The sequence below is a fragment of the Heterodontus francisci genome, chromosome 4 (genome assembly GCF_036365525.1).
Source record: "Heterodontus francisci isolate sHetFra1 chromosome 4, sHetFra1.hap1, whole genome shotgun sequence".
Classification (NCBI taxonomy): domain Eukaryota; kingdom Metazoa; phylum Chordata; class Chondrichthyes; order Heterodontiformes; family Heterodontidae; genus Heterodontus; species Heterodontus francisci.
This window is the reverse complement of record NC_090374.1, coordinates 52,148,944-52,164,365: the sequence shown is the minus strand read 5'-3', so window position 1 is coordinate 52,164,365 and position 15,422 is coordinate 52,148,944. Positions and strand designations below refer to the sequence as shown.

The following is a 15,422-nucleotide window of genomic DNA, read 5'->3' as shown; positions in this document are numbered from 1 at the left end:
GTCACTTAACAATCAGTTTTTTGTTTTGAGTTGCTGCCCTTGTCAAACTCCCATTTGTCTAATGCTACCTATGTTGGCTACACAGTGGCAAATGAAGAATTTTTTTTTGGAATAAATTATCTATCATTTGTAACCTGTCAGATGTCGAAATAGCTGTATTTAGGAGAGGGAAGATTCTAGCTTTAATACTTTTTTTTATAAAAAGTTAATGCTTAAGTGGAATGATGTCAAAGCGAAGTTAATTTTCCTGGTCTCTTTCCAGTTTCCAGGAAATTATTGATGTTCAGGGCCAGTACTCTGGTATAAAAGTGACGTGCGAAGTTTTGTCAAGGCATTCTGAATGAGTCTTATGGAATATATGTGGAAGTCTTGTAGTTATTTTGTTGTGTTTTGATTCTATTTGAATTGCTATCTTCATTGAACATCTTGATCACGAAGAGATTGTTAACCTTAGCCAATCACTCAATCTAACAGATAATGAATTAAACTGCTCTTTTTGCATTTTCTTAGATTGGAGATGAGAATAATTTACCAATGTGCTGACTACTGTAAGAGCAGTCCCAACCCCTCAATTTATATGATCAAATTCTGTTAAGTTGTTAACACTGGATAGCCAAATAGTGATTGGACACCATTCGTTTCTAAAGAGCTGCATCAGTCCCTTTTCAGTTCATCAATATTCAGCAGGGCTAATTGATCATTAGATTGAAGACATAATTCATTGGACATAAGGAGATAATGAAACCATGTTAATTTGAACATTTATTTTGATTTTGCCATAAATGGTACAGCTGCAAAACACCAAGTTTTCAGATCTTCATGAGCCACTACAGACTTGGTACTAATTTGGTCTATTTTCACGTGTAAACTGTCAAAGTATTGGCCTGAATAGTTCTGTCACTCATGGGATAAGAAGTCCTGTATCATAGGGTGTCTGACACTCAGACCTGCTTGGTTAGAAAGGTCACTGCATATACCAGGAGTAGCTGTTTGATTAGATATTTCCCAAAGACCTAGCAAACTTGATTATAGAATCTGTTCAGGACATATTTTGTCCAAAACAGTCATTACACAATGACTTAGATTCTGAAGAAATCAGTGCATCACTGTAAGATTAATATAGGTATTGGATTATTATATAGAATTGTTTTCAGATACAAAAATTGATTTGCTTGACAGTAGTATATCTGAACTTGTAATTAAGTAGTTATGTATTTAATTTTCAGAGAATAAATCAAAGCATTTGTGACTTTTTTTTGAGACTGGCTACTAGCTTGACATGCCTTAAGCATTTAAAATTCTGGGCGTGTGATATACTCTGCTAGAGTAGTAGGATATTGGCTTGTGCAGCTTTGGCAGTGTGCTGGAGTACTAATACTTTTACCAGTGGTTAGATGGGCTTGTGCCTCTGCTGGCATTTGTCTAATGCTTGGGGAAGACTCAAAAAATGCTGTCTTAGGCTGCTTTTGTATTTGGTTTCACGTGAATTTGCAGATGCTACAGATTAGGTTGCCCAATGCTGTCTCAGGTGAGAATGTGTGCATGTCAGCTGCAGGAAGAATAGGGAAAGGAAGAAGTTAGCTGCAAAAGAAAGGAGTCTTGCCCTAATAACTCAACCCTGTGCTACAGCTTGTAACTGCATGGATGGTCTGCAACACTGGCTCTGTTTCCACCCAAGGAGTCTCACCCCTTTAGTTCCTGATTGTAATAAGGAGCATTTTAAGAAGTATCGATTTAGAAGCAAGATTCTTCTGAGAGCCAAGTGCCTGCTTCATAAAAGAACTGTAACACAGGTGCAGTTATCGGAGTAACTAAAATAGAATGAAGGAAAATTAAAATCTGATATGAAATGAAAAAACAAACAAAGGGCCTCTTGCATTTTTAAAAACAGAGGTAGAGTTTCCGCTTTGGTTCTAATCAGCAATCTGAAAGATTGCGCTAGTTTTCTGAATTTAATTTTTCCACAATTATCTGCTCCCTTATTTGCATATCATAGAATGTAAAATCTCCCATGAACCAATACTGTTGGGCAGCATTTTTTGCACTTTGTTTCCTTCCATTTAAAAAATATTCCTTTGAGTGGTAACCCAGTGCAGTTTTATTAAATCCATTTCAGCCATATTATGACATAAAACAAGCATTTTTAGTAAGCATCTATCCTACCACCTGTAACACAATTTTAAATATTTGAAAATTTAAACTATACAGAACCATTTAATAGTTTCATTGGTGTAGTCAGTTTAGCTTTCTTTTTAAAAAAAATACTTTAGTGTCCTTGCACCAAAAAGCATAAAATTGAGGGCCTCATCAATGGCCGGCAGACAGGCGCAATTATTGGAAACTTGGCACTATGATTAATTTGGTCTGAGGACATGGCTAGTCTTGTGGGTGAGGTGTACTTACTGGACAATGTTAAATAATTCAGTGCAAAAGATCATGGAATCTTGATCTGTTAGATCAAACTGGTGCTTGCAATTCCTTAATCCTTTGCAATCGTTTGGGTGAGCTTAGCTGAAACTCTACCCCAGATTCTTTAATCAAGTTTTAGTCCCCTATTCCATTCAAAGCAGAGATTTTAGTATGGCTTTTTCCAACAGCCGTCAACTTCTCACCTCAGTAACAGAAAATGCATTAAAGATTTTCAAAGCTGTTAAATGAATTCCTTTCATCGTGTTCTGGTGGATGCACGATTGTGGCGAACCTATAAGGAGACAAAATAAGCTATAATTAAACCTTTGAATAGATCATACTGGATGAGGACAGATTTTCTGAATCTGCAATTAGGGAAGTATCTGGACTGCTGAATGCTGATCAGAAAATCACAAACACACAATGCAAGTACACAATGTTTTGAGTCCCCACTTGACTCTGAAAATCTACCCTATTACAGCAGGAAATTATAAGAGTTGATGTCTTGGTTCTACTATTTAGGATTATTATAGAATGAGTATATGACCAGTGTTAAAATCTTATTAGGACGTTGAAGTCATATGCTGGGAATTTCTGTAGGATCTCTCCTAGAAATTTGGTGGAAACCCTGTGCATGCACTCCACTTTTAATTATATAGCGTGTTTAATGTAATAAAACGCCCAAAGGTGCTTCACCCAGGAACATTATAAAGCAAAATTTGACAGCCAGATAAGGATGTATTTGGGCAGATAACCAAAAGCTTGGTCAAAGGTATTTTTAAGGAGTGTCTTAAAGGAGGAAAGCAAGGTTGAGAAGTGGAGAGGCGTAGGGAGGGAATGCCAGAGCTTAAAGCCTTGGTAGCTAAAGGCATAGCCACCAATAGTGGAGCAATTAAAATCAGATGCTCAAGAAGCCAGAATTAGAGAAGCACAGATATGAGGGTTGTGGGGCTGGGTGAGATTGGAGATGGGAAGGGGCGAGGCCATGAAGCGATTTGAAAACGAGGATGAGAATTTTAAAATTACTCTTGCTTAACTGGGAGCCAGTGTAGGTCAGAGAACACATGGATGGACGGGACTTCGTGCGAGTTAGGATACAGGCAGTAGTTTTGGATGAATTCAAGTTTACTGAGGGTAGAGCGTGGGAGACCAGGAGTGTATTGGAATAGTCAAGTTCAGAGGTAATAAAGCCATGGAGGAGGGTTTCAGCAGCATGTGAGCCAAGGCAGGGTCAAAACTGGGCGATGTTACAAAGTTGGAAATAGTTGGTCTTAGAAATGGTGTGAATATGTGGTTGGAAGCTCATCTTGGGGTCAAATATGACATCAACGACAAGTTGTATAGATATAGTGTCTTTAACATAATAAAATGTAACAAAAGGTGCTTCAAAAGGAGCATTATAAAACAAAGTTTGACATCGAACCACAGAAGGAAATATTAGGTCGGGTGCCCAAAAGCTTGGTCAAAGAGGTAGGTTTCAAGGTGGAGGGAGGGTATTCCAGAGCTTGGGGCCCAGGGAATCGAAGGTGCTGCCACCAAAGGTGGAGCACTTAAAATCAGGCATGCACAAGAGGCAAAAAATAGAGGACTGCCGATATCCAGGAGGGTTGTGGAGCTGGAGAAGATTAGAGATATAGAGGGATTTGAAAACCAGGATGAGAATTTTGAAAACAAGATGTTGCTTGGCCTGGAGCCAGTGTGGGTCAGCGAGCACAGGGGGATTGGTGAATGGGACTTAGTGTGAGTTAAGACATGGTCATCCAAAAATTCTTGTTGCCTAAGTTTGAGAGTAGAATGTGGGAGAACAGGCAGGAGTGCATTGGAATAGTCAAGTCTAGAGGTAACGAAGGCAACCATGAGGGTTTCAGCAGATGAGCTGAGGTGGGCAAAGTTGAACGATGTTACAGAGGTGGAAATAGGTGGTCTTAGTAATGGTACAAATAAGAGGTTGGAAGCTCATCTCGGGGTCAAATGTGGCACCAAAGTTGCAATCAGACTGGCTTAATTTCATACTGTCGGAAGGGGGACAGATGGAGTCTAACTAGGAAAGAGAGTTTGGAGCAGGGACTGAAAACAATGGCTTCAGTCTTTCCTATGTTTAATTGGAGACTATTTCTGCTCATCCAGTACTGGATGGCTGATAATTTAACAACAGTCGATGAGTCAAGAGCAGCGTTGGTGAGTTAGAGATGAGCAAAGTCAGCATACATGTGAACACTAATACTGTGCTTTTGGATGATGGCACCACGATTGCAAAACAGTCTGGTACAGCCTTGGATAGTTGCCAAGGAAAGGGATGGAGTCAGTGGCAAGGGAATGGAGTGGCAGTGAGGTGGAGCTGGTGGTGTCAGTGCACATGTGAAAATGGACTTCTATTGAAAGATGTTGCCAAGGGGCACCGTGAAGATAAGAAATAGGAGGGGGCCCCAAGCTAGATGTTTGAGGGGATACCAGAGGTAATGGTACAAGAGCAGGAAGAGAAGCCATTACAGGTAATTCTCTGGCTATGATTAGATAGAGAAGAATAGAACCAGGCGAGTGCAATCACACTTAGCTGGACAACGATGGAGAGGCGTTGGAGGAGGATGGTGTGGTCAACCATGTCAAAGGCTGCAGACAGATTGAGAAGGACAAGAAGGAATAGTTTATCTTGGTCACAGTCACATAGAATGTCATTTATGGCTTTAAGCGCAGTTTCAGTATTGTGGCAATGGGTGGGGTTCAGAGTTTCAGAAATGATAGTCATGGATTTGGGAGATGAGACGCTCAAGGACTTAAGAGGAATGGGAGGTCGCAAATGGGACAGTCGTTCACGATTATGGTGGGGCCGGAGTTGTTTTTTTGAGAGGGGTGATGGCAGATTTGTAAGAGGAGGAGCAGTACCTGAAGGGTGAGAACTGTTAATATCAGCGAGCATGGGAGCTGGGAAAGGAAGTTGGTTGGGCAGCATCATAGTAGAAATAGGGTCGAGAAAGCAGGAGGTGGGTCTTATGGACAAGATGAGCTCTAAAGAGGTAAGATAAGAGAGAAACTAGAAAACAGTGCAAATTCAGAGCTAGGGCAGGGGTGGTTGGGGGAACCTTGGAGGAAGTTTGGGCTGGTGGAAGGGAGTGGCAATGGCAGCTGCTCAGATGAATTCAATCTAGGTGACAAAGAGGGTGGTTGGGGTCTGAACCTCACTGGCTGAAAGGGTAGTAGAGGCAGAAACCCTCAACTCATTTAAAAAGGTGCTTGGATGTGCACCTTAATTGCTGTAACCTGCAGGGCAATGGATGAAATGATGGAAAGTGGGATTAGGCAGGTTGGCTCGTTTCTCGGCTGGCACAGAGCCGATAGCCAAGTGGCCGCGTTCTGTGCTATAAACTTTCTATGTTTTTTCTACTTGTTGGACAGGAGGGCAAAACAGATAGGGGAGAGGGGTTGAAGAAGACTGTTTGCAGTAAAGAAGCCGGAATTATCTTTGCATTCCAGGATGATCCTGCAATAGTGAGAAGCTTTAGGAGAGGACAGTGGGACCCGCTAAGTGCTTTATGTAATAAAAACAGCAAGTGCTGGAAATACTCAGCAGGTCTGGCAGCATCTGTGGAGACAGAAGCAGAGTTAACGTTTTAGATCAGTGACCTTTCATCAGAAGTGCTTTATGTAGTCCAGCCAGATCTGGCAGTGAATGATTAAACTAGTTATCTGCCACATCCATTTAAGGCCGTCCCCCTTGAACTTGAGGAAGCAGCCAGGGTGAGAGACAGTAATAGTTTTAGTGGTGACTGTGACATACAAGGTGGAGGCGATGGTGTGATTGAACAGATCAGTAGCTGCAGAAATGTCATGAATGGAGGGCCATAGGCTAAACAACTGAGATTTTGAAAATGCAGTTGTAAGTCAATTGAGAGAGTTATTTCCAGGGCAGACACAAAAGAAAGTAAGGTTGGGAGGGGAAGGTAAAATGTGGGTGGAGAGTGATACAAGCAAGTGAGCTACAATTGATACGACAGGCATAGCAAGGCCACTTGTGACAGCAAGATCAAGGTGGTGGCAGTGAATATAGGTTGGGGAGTTTACACAGAGCGATAGAGTAAGGGAGGATAGGACGACAGTAAACTCAGAGCATTATGAATAATAAAGAGGGTTTGCCCTGACGTTGCGCTGCCAGAGTGGAAGTAGTCCTGAGGAAATTTACCTCAATGTTCAGCATTGGCTGTACTCAATGGAAGTAGACTATAATACTTGCAATTTTCACATCAAGATTCTTAACACAAAGAACACTGGCATACAATGACTGTTGGGCAAACCCTGCAACCATTCTGTATTAAACGCAGTGCTACACACAGGATCAATGTTTAGTTAATCTATTCTCGATGGTATTGATTGAGAGAAGAATGCTGGTCAGAAATCCCTCCTCTTCAAACAGTTGTCACGGTATATTTAATGTTCTTTGAAGGACAGTACTTCTGAATGCAGCACCCGTTCAGTAGTCCATTGAAGTGTCAGCTTAGATTATTACATAGAATGAACTCATCATGAACAAGCTGCAAGGCTAAGGACCAGATGCTGGAAGGTTGGATTAGATTAGGTGGCTAGTTTCTATTTTTTTTCCTTCTCGGTCGGCACGGACACGACAGGCTGAATGGCCCCCTTTGCCGTAATTTTTCTATGGTTCTATCTCTGATGTAGAATTTTAATCCCTATCCTTACTGATAAGTGAGAGTGGTACTGACCTAATTAAGCACCACTTACACCAACTGCAATATCCACGCTCCAGAACAATCCAAACATAGGCTATGAGGGGAGCTTCACACAGGACAAAAATGGCCACTGAGCTATCAGGCAGACAGGAGGAGGTACGTTTAAAAGGAGGGTCTTAAGAGATGGAGAGATTTAGGGAGGGAATTCCAGAGTGTACAGCTTCCAATAATGGGGTGGGGTGGAAATCCATAGGAGGCCAGACTCCAAAGAACACAGCTTTGAAGAGGGGGGAGGGGTGGTGGAAGAAAATAAAAGACAGGGTTGTCGAGCTGGAAGCAGTTAGAGACAGGAAGGGGTGAAGCCCTGAAGGGATTTAAATTGCTATGAATGATGCACTAGACCTTTTTTCTAGCTTAGGATAATATAGAAATCAAGGAATATTCTCATGTACAATTCTCTTCCAAATTATCCTATATGTTTGCTAAAAATAAATCAGGAAATAGTCTCTCATAAGCAGTGTGGCAGACGTAAAGAGGATTTTTGTGAGGCAATGCAACAATAGGATTAATTAAATATTGCTGGGCAGATTTGACAATTGGGACATTCATCCAATTCAGGCGAATACTTATGACTCAATGAAAGCTTGCTTTAGGTCAGCAAATCAGCACAATTTGACAACATCCAGCAAGAAAAAACAAAATTCTTTTATTACGACAGACATTCACTGTAAAAACTATGCATCATACAAAAAAAACTAACATTCTAGTACCAATGTTAATTACTAAATACATAAAGATTATCTACTCAAATAGCAGAATGTACTAAAAGATTTCAACATTTCCTCCCTAGAGTCCCTGTTAAAATGAATGACAATAAATCTAGTACTGTGAAATTATAAAAGTAGACACATTTGAATAGTTGTGCATTTTCTGACTAACATAAATAAAAAGCAGACATTAGGACAGTGTTGAGCTGTGTTCTTAAACTGCGGCTTAAAACCATAACAGATCGGAAAACGCAACCACAAAGGGGTGCACGTGAACTCATTAACCACCCTTCGAGCAGTGTGAAATAGTAATGTAGGGAAAGGTCGGCAGCTCTAGTTAAAACAAGTTTGCATCAATCTGCTTTATTTTAAATTATTAGTGTTTCATTGCACTAAACAGACTCCACAAAAGCTTTCTTCTTATAACAAAGTAAAAAGTAAGAATTCTGTGACTCAGTGGTTGTGCTTCCATAAAAAAAATCTGTAGAGTTTGACTAAAAAAGACATTCTCAGCATTGCATTTCAGAACATAGAAGTTTTAAGCATCTGCAGCACTGATTTCCATCAGTAAAAATCGTGCCCAACGTCGTGAATTTGTTAGATCAAAAAAATCTCTTGGAAACAAATCTGGTCATTGAGCAGGTTTTGTCTATTAGTCAAAAGTCTGAAATCCCTGACAATTGCCTGCCTCCTCCATGCTGTGATTCTATACTAGAATAAAGACATTCATTAGATATATAGTACCTAAAAGCAAACACTATTTACTACAAGTGGAAAGGTCAGAATATCTAAGCGCTGAAACATCCCTGTTTGAAATAGCAGTAGATACAGAACTGTACTAGAAGGCCTGGTCTAATCCTATTACTTCTGATGCATTAAGCAGGCTAGCAACACAGAGGTTGTTCTTTGAATTACCAAACTTAAGCACTGAAGTAAAACTGAAACGTTGTGATGATGATGAAGGTTGTCAGTAACAGCCTACGTTTTTGCAGTTCGGTACAGTACCAAAAAGATTACTGCCAAGAGAAAATGTTAAAACAATCTCAAAATTAAACACACAAGCTACAACCCAGTTGCTGTTAAATCGGTTTTGAGTCACTCTCCTGTCATACATTTATCGGATCACTGTGTTCTATAGTTAACATTCCAAAATTAATCAGCTGATGTTTATAAAACAATCTCCTCACAGATAAGGACTGTTCTTTTTTTGAAACCTGTGGAAGATACAACAGCCAAAAATCTGCATTAGAATTATATTTTTTATTTAATAGTGTTGTGATTGATAAATGCTAGTGTCTGTTAATGGAATACAGGAAAATGGGGCTTGCATTGTCAAGCTAGCACAATACAGCACTGTGGCTAGAGCAATACTCTTAAATTCAGTGCCTCAAATACTGACTAGGTTCAATTTTCAGCAAACACCATTTCTGTCATTTTGGATCTCCTGTAACACAGTGGACTATAATTAGTTACACACGTATGGTGTAACGTGGACTTAAGCTGCTACCTTGCTTCGTTTCTTGGGAGGTCCTTTGTTTCCCTTGACTTTCCTTCTCAGATTTCTCCTGTCCACAACCGGTACTTCCATTTCCATCTCTTCCGAGCTGCTGTCAGCAGCCTTCTCAACCACAGCGGGTGACGACTGATCTTTCAGATCATCAGACTCTTTTGTTTCATCTCCGGATGGCTGTACAGTAGAAGCCTGCTTCAGTGAAACATCCTCAAGTTCAATCACAAGTAAGGGGCCTAGACTGAGATCTATTGGGGCATTTGACTCCCCTGGCTCACTTTCATGTTGTGCTGAAGCAGTCTTCGATAAATCAGCAGAAATGCCCTCACCCTCCAAAGCAGAGTGTTGAAATACTTCCTCATTAACTGAGACATGGCCGTTATCAGATGGCTTTTCATTAGCTTGTACATCAGGCAATTCCCTGCTTTCAGCTAATGCAGCCTTATTTGGAGAAGGTGCATGGTGGTTGGAAGGACTGCTGTTAACTGCTAGACCCTGTACTAGTTCAGACTCTTTGCCTTCATTCTGTGTCGGAACATCTTCAGCATTTTCCTCTTCAAGCGCTGCATCCTGCACAGAAAAAATAAAACCAGTCTTAGCAATGTGGCTATTGCCAATTAATAGGGGCACTTAAGACACAAATTGATTCTGAATGTATTCAGATTAGAATCAAAACAATTGCATATAATAGCCTATCCTCTAGCTTTTCAAAACTTCATTTTGCTATATTCTGTATAAAGATATATGGAGCAATATTTAGAATCCTGCCCCCATGAAGACTGGCTTCTGCTGCTGTTAAATTTTGTATGCCGAGACCAGTAGCTGTGGGGGAGCAAGTGATTTGAGTGACTGTGCATAGATCATACACAGGTACAAAATGTAATGAAATTTGGCCTTTATCTAAGGAGATTAGGTAAGGATATAATGCTTCAGTTGTACAGAGCCATGGTTAGCTCCCATCTGGAGAACTGCATTCAGTTTTGGGCACCAAACCTCAGGAAAGGCTTTGGAGGCAGTGCAATGCAGATCCACCAGTGATACCAGGCCGTAAAGGGCTGAAGTATGAGGACAGGTTACATAAACTTGATTTGCATGTCCTTGAGTTTAGAAGGTTGAGGTGATGATGTAATCAAAGTCCTTAAAATTATAAAAAGATTTTAATAGAACATAGAACAGTACAGCACAGTACAGGCCCTTCGGCCCACGATGTTGTGCTGAACCTTTAACCTACTCTAGGATCAAACTACCTACATACCCTTCATACTACTATCATCCATGTACCTATCCAAGAGTCGCTTAAATGTCCCTAATGTATCTGCTTCTAGTACCACTGCTGGCAGTGCATTCCACGCACCCACCACTCTCTGTGTAAAGAACCTACCTCTGACATCTCCCCGAAACCTTCCTCCAATCACCTTAAAATTATGCCCCCTGGTGATAGCCGTTTCCACCCTGGGAAAAAGTCTCTGGCTATCCACTCTATGCCTCTCATCATCTTGTACCCCTCTATCAAGTCACCTCTCATCCTTCTTCGCTCCAATGAGAAAAGCCCTAGCTCCCTCAACCTTTCTTCGCAGGACATGCCCTCCAGTCCAGGCAGCATCCTGGTAAATCTCCTCTGCACCCTCTCTAAAGCTTCCACAATAGGGTAGATAAAGAAATTATTTCCTCCAATGTGGGGATCCAGACCAATGGGACGTATGCTTAACTTTACAACTAGGCCACTTAGGTACGACAATAAGGAAGCACCTGTTCCACATAGAGGGTAGCGGAAATCTAGAACATTCGCACCCTAAATGCAAAGACAAGTAAAACACTAGGGATGGTCTACAGATGACTACTATATTAGATGTTACTAAAGTTGTCTTTTCCTTCAACCACCTAACACAGGTTTACAAACCAAGACAGACTCTTCGGTGTTACTGAAGTGAATCGTGATAGTTATTATATATCTTGGTTGAAGAAATGGCTGCACTGCTTACTTACTTGTATTTTGAAGATATTGAACGAACCGAAAGGTCTATAATAGTCATATGTTCTACTCGAACATGGGTACAGGCTATTGATTTAAAAATCTTTTAAGGGGTTATACTGAAAATTAACTTGGGATCATAGCTTGAAGAGCGAAGATAGGTGGACGAGACTTTCCACTGTGCAGCATGAGTATTTAGAGAATTGCATTAGACCATCATACCTGGGGGAAATAAAAGTCAACACCCACAGACTTGATACAGTAACCATGCCTCCTTTCAATCCATCTACATAACAGTTGAGACAGGGTCAAAATCTTCTGTTCCACTCATTCATCCGAGGCTGGAGTTAATTTGTGAATCCAAATGGAGATAGGAAAGAGAAATGAAGGGATTTTAAACAATACCTTTTCCACCATGTTGCCTTCATTATGATCCTCCAATCCTTCTTCAGATCGGAGTTCTATAGGCTCGTTCTCTAACTGTTCAGGAGGTGCTCCATTAGCAGATTCATTCACTTCCTCATCCACTTTTATTGCATCCAGAACGATTCCTTCCTCATCCCTCATTGCATCTACAGCAATCTCCTCCTCAGCCTTAGTCAAATCTGCAATAACCTCAATGTTTGATGACTCCTGAGGAATCTCTGCCTCAGCCTTGGCTGAGTCCTGGGGAATCTCTGCCTCAGCCGAGTTCTGGGGAATCTCTGCCTCAGCCTTGGCAGAGTCCTCGGGATCCTCAGCCTTGGCCAAGTCCTCGAGATCCTCCGCTTCAGCCTTGGTTGTGTCCTCGAGCAACTCCTCCTCAGCAATCTCTTCCTCAGCCTTGGTCGAATCCTCAGGAATCTCCTCCTCAGCAATCTCTTCCTCAGCCTTGGTCGAATCCTCGGGAATCTCCTCCTCAGCCTTGGTCAAATCCTCGGGAATCTCCTCCTGAGCCATCCCCTCCTCAGCCTTGGTCGAGTCCTCAGGAATCTCCTCTGTAGCCTTGGTCGAGTCCTGAGCAACCTGATCTGTCATTTCACAGTTCACTGGTTCTGGAATTGTCTCAGATGAAGATTCCTGATCCTAAGTTTAAAACAATGATAGATAACAGATTAGTTCACTTTTTTGTAAGTTCACCACAGAAATATTAGTTTGCTGAATGAAGATTACAAGTTTGTTCACCTATTTAGACAAACTCATTTGGTTTCATTTCTCATTCATTGCATCTGAATGATGAAAAGTTACCAGCACAAGCAGGTGGATACTTGAAAGCATTTCTATGATGGACAAGAGTCTGAACTTCATCCAAAGGGGCAGAATGATAGGAACTTCTAGCATATAAACTAGAAGACCTTCACTAAAACAGCAGTCCAGATGATTACTACAAATGAGTTCCAATTTTTGATAATTTAAAACGTTTTTGTAGGGCCATTTCCCAGTCCTTCCTAAAGGTTCTAACTTGTACCAGGGTAGAGATCTACAGATACCAGCTGGCGTCACCCCATTCACAAATGTGTGTAAGCAGGCTATTTAACAAAGTGGGCATCATAACTGAGCCAATCTGTTCTCCCCCAACATAATTTCTAGTTCGGTGGCAACCATGAATGAATTTTCTCCCTCTTCTAGCTCAGGCTGTTACGGTTAACTGTACCAGAAACAGCATATACTTAGAATTGAAGCTGAGTGTTTACTGGTCTGTTGGACCCTGTTCCATACTGGCAATGCCATCAGAGGAACCATAAAGTAACTTTCTAATAGACATGCAGCCTTTTACGGTTTGTGTCTGCAGGTGCTTGTTAATCCAATAGGGTTTGTTTGCATCAAATCTACAGATTTACTGGGGCCATTTTAGACTCCATCATGTCCTAGAAACAGATGGAGATGGAGCATAACAGTTTTAAACTCAGCGGAGATCATTCATGACTGGCCTCTTGTCAGTTCTGCGTTCTCTCAACATTTGCAGTCAGCGTTGGAGTGGACATTGGAAGATCCTGTCCAAAATAGATAGAAGCTTAATAAAAATATGGATAAGTAGCAGGAACATCCTGTGTGCACATTCACATCCAGGAAACCAGGTGTGCAGGGGATGAGCGGTCAGGCAGCACCAATATAGGAGGTGGGCTGTTCTGTTACTTGCCTACGCACTTGCACTTCCTTTCCCTTCATTTTTGCCCATCCCTTTGTAGTTTGCTGCCATTTGGCAAAAGTTTGATAATGGATTGAAATGCTTTTTTTGGGGATCTCCAAAGAACTGTTGCCCCCTATTGTGATGCTTCTGTAATTGGCCTCATCCCTTTAAATTTTACTTAAATTCCCACCAGTATGCTTCTTAGACCCATCCAGGCTTAGGCTGGTGAATAATTACTTCAAATGAAAAATTGAGCATTTTAGAATTTTCTCATTCTGATAGCGTTCACATCAGTTCTCAACCATGTAGATGAAAATCAGACCTACTACCTCTCTGGCAGATTTATAAGGACATTCTTACTTCATACTTAAAGAGGAACACGGAAAAAGTACAAGAATGGAAAATATGGTTGCAGAACATCTAGCTGATCCCACCATTCAAAAAGTGCCATACTATGCTCTTTGCCTTATATTCCTCAATACCTTTGACAAAAAAAAATGCAACTCCACCCTGAACTGTCTGTTCCACACATTCTCCACCCTCTGCAAAATGCACGAATTACCTCATCACCATCCTGTTCCAGAACTTCAATGTGACACAACACAATATCACTCGCTGTTACTTCTGCAGGATCCTCTGGAATTGCGAACTTCTCCTGATTTGCAATTGTTTGTGGAGCATCTTCATTTCCACCTGCCCTGGCTTCAGAACTATAAGACATACACATTTTTCTTGTGAGAGATAGATGGTAAAACCAGTTGCTTTAGCATTTTTTTTAAGCATATTACACAGCTATAGATATCAACTAAGCTAGCATTTTCATTGGCAGCAACTAGAGATACAAGAGAGGCCTAGGGCAATGCTGATGACTTGAAATTTCAAGCAATAATGGAGTATAATAACTCTCTGACGCTATATATACCTGAGGGGGAAAATGCACCATTCTCAGATAAACCATCAGAGAAGAATTGTATCTCACATTGCATTTATTTGAGGGTCCAAGGAAGAGAGAAAGGAAAACAAAGAACTCTACATTTTTTGTAAAGGATTCAAACAGTTTTAAATCAATAGGCGATGTGATAAAGAACTGTGCTGAAGCTTCAGTATTTTTCCTTGCTTCATAGATAATGCCTGATTTGCTGAATATTTCCAGTATTTTTGGTTTTCGATTTAAGTAACCAGCTTGGGTACTGCGGAAACATAGGATTGGATTTTATGGGCCCCTAAAGGGGAGCTCCACAGAATCACAGAGGGCCTGTCACCACCCCATCACCAAGAGATTTTTCCGGGGGCGGAGAGGCTAATGACGGCCTTCCCGCCCAAAGGCCAACTGAGGTCCTTAAGTGGCCTATTAACAGCCATTTAAGGGCATCTTCCCGCCACTGGGATCTAACCAGTGACAGGGGTGCCTCTGCCACATGGGGAGGGTGCCCTCCTGGCAGTGGACGTGTTGGGAGGGTGGGGGGGGGGGGCCCTCCTTCGTGGGTAATCTGTGGCCCATGAAGGACCCCCAATGGCAAAAACTACAACTCCATGGTCCTCTCTCCCCTGGGCTCCACACTCACTCTCCCAACCCCCTCGCCAGAACCTTCCACACTGGCCCCGGCGACCGCCTCACTTAACTGAGGTCCGGTGTTCCAGCCTTGTGATTGGCTGGCAGCTCTTGGAGGCGGGATCCCCGTCTTTAAAGGGATGGAGGGGATGCAAACATTTAGGCAGCAATACAACGGAGGATCGCTCCAGGGGAACGCAAGAAGGTCGAGGTGGGGTTTGCCCTGCCTTTTCGGCCCAGTGCCAGGAGCCCTCTACTACAGGGAAAAAACACATTGGCCAGAGTTCACACTCCTGATCACCCCAACAGCTTGTTGGTGAAAAAAAAGAGGGTGCTTGTGGACTACACTGGTTTCCGCAGATGGCCCCATTCCAGACATCAAATGTCTCATTGGCTAGGATGATAGATGAAGAATGGCCA

The 15,422-nt window shown here is 41.8% G+C and overlaps 1 protein-coding gene across 10 annotated transcripts in view; it reads right to left on the bottom strand.

Annotated features, from left to right (window-relative positions):
- Positions 1 to 762: 762 nt before the first annotated feature.
- Positions 763 to 15,422, bottom strand: part of LOC137369021 (soluble lamin-associated protein of 75 kDa-like) — a 310,867-nt gene continuing 296,207 nt past the window's right edge. For all 10 annotated transcript variants that reach the window (XM_068029510.1, XM_068029516.1, XM_068029518.1 and 7 more), the window contains 4 exons: positions 14,013 to 14,160; positions 11,746 to 12,405; positions 9,366 to 9,938; positions 763 to 2,701 (listed from right to left, as the gene is read on the bottom strand). In XM_068029510.1, the coding sequence (XP_067885611.1) occupies positions 2,666 to 2,701; positions 9,366 to 9,938; positions 11,746 to 12,405; positions 14,013 to 14,160 (1,417 nt within the window). In that variant the 3' untranslated portion in view covers positions 763 to 2,665. The remainder of the gene's footprint in view (positions 2,702 to 9,365; positions 9,939 to 11,745; positions 12,406 to 14,012; positions 14,161 to 15,422) is intronic.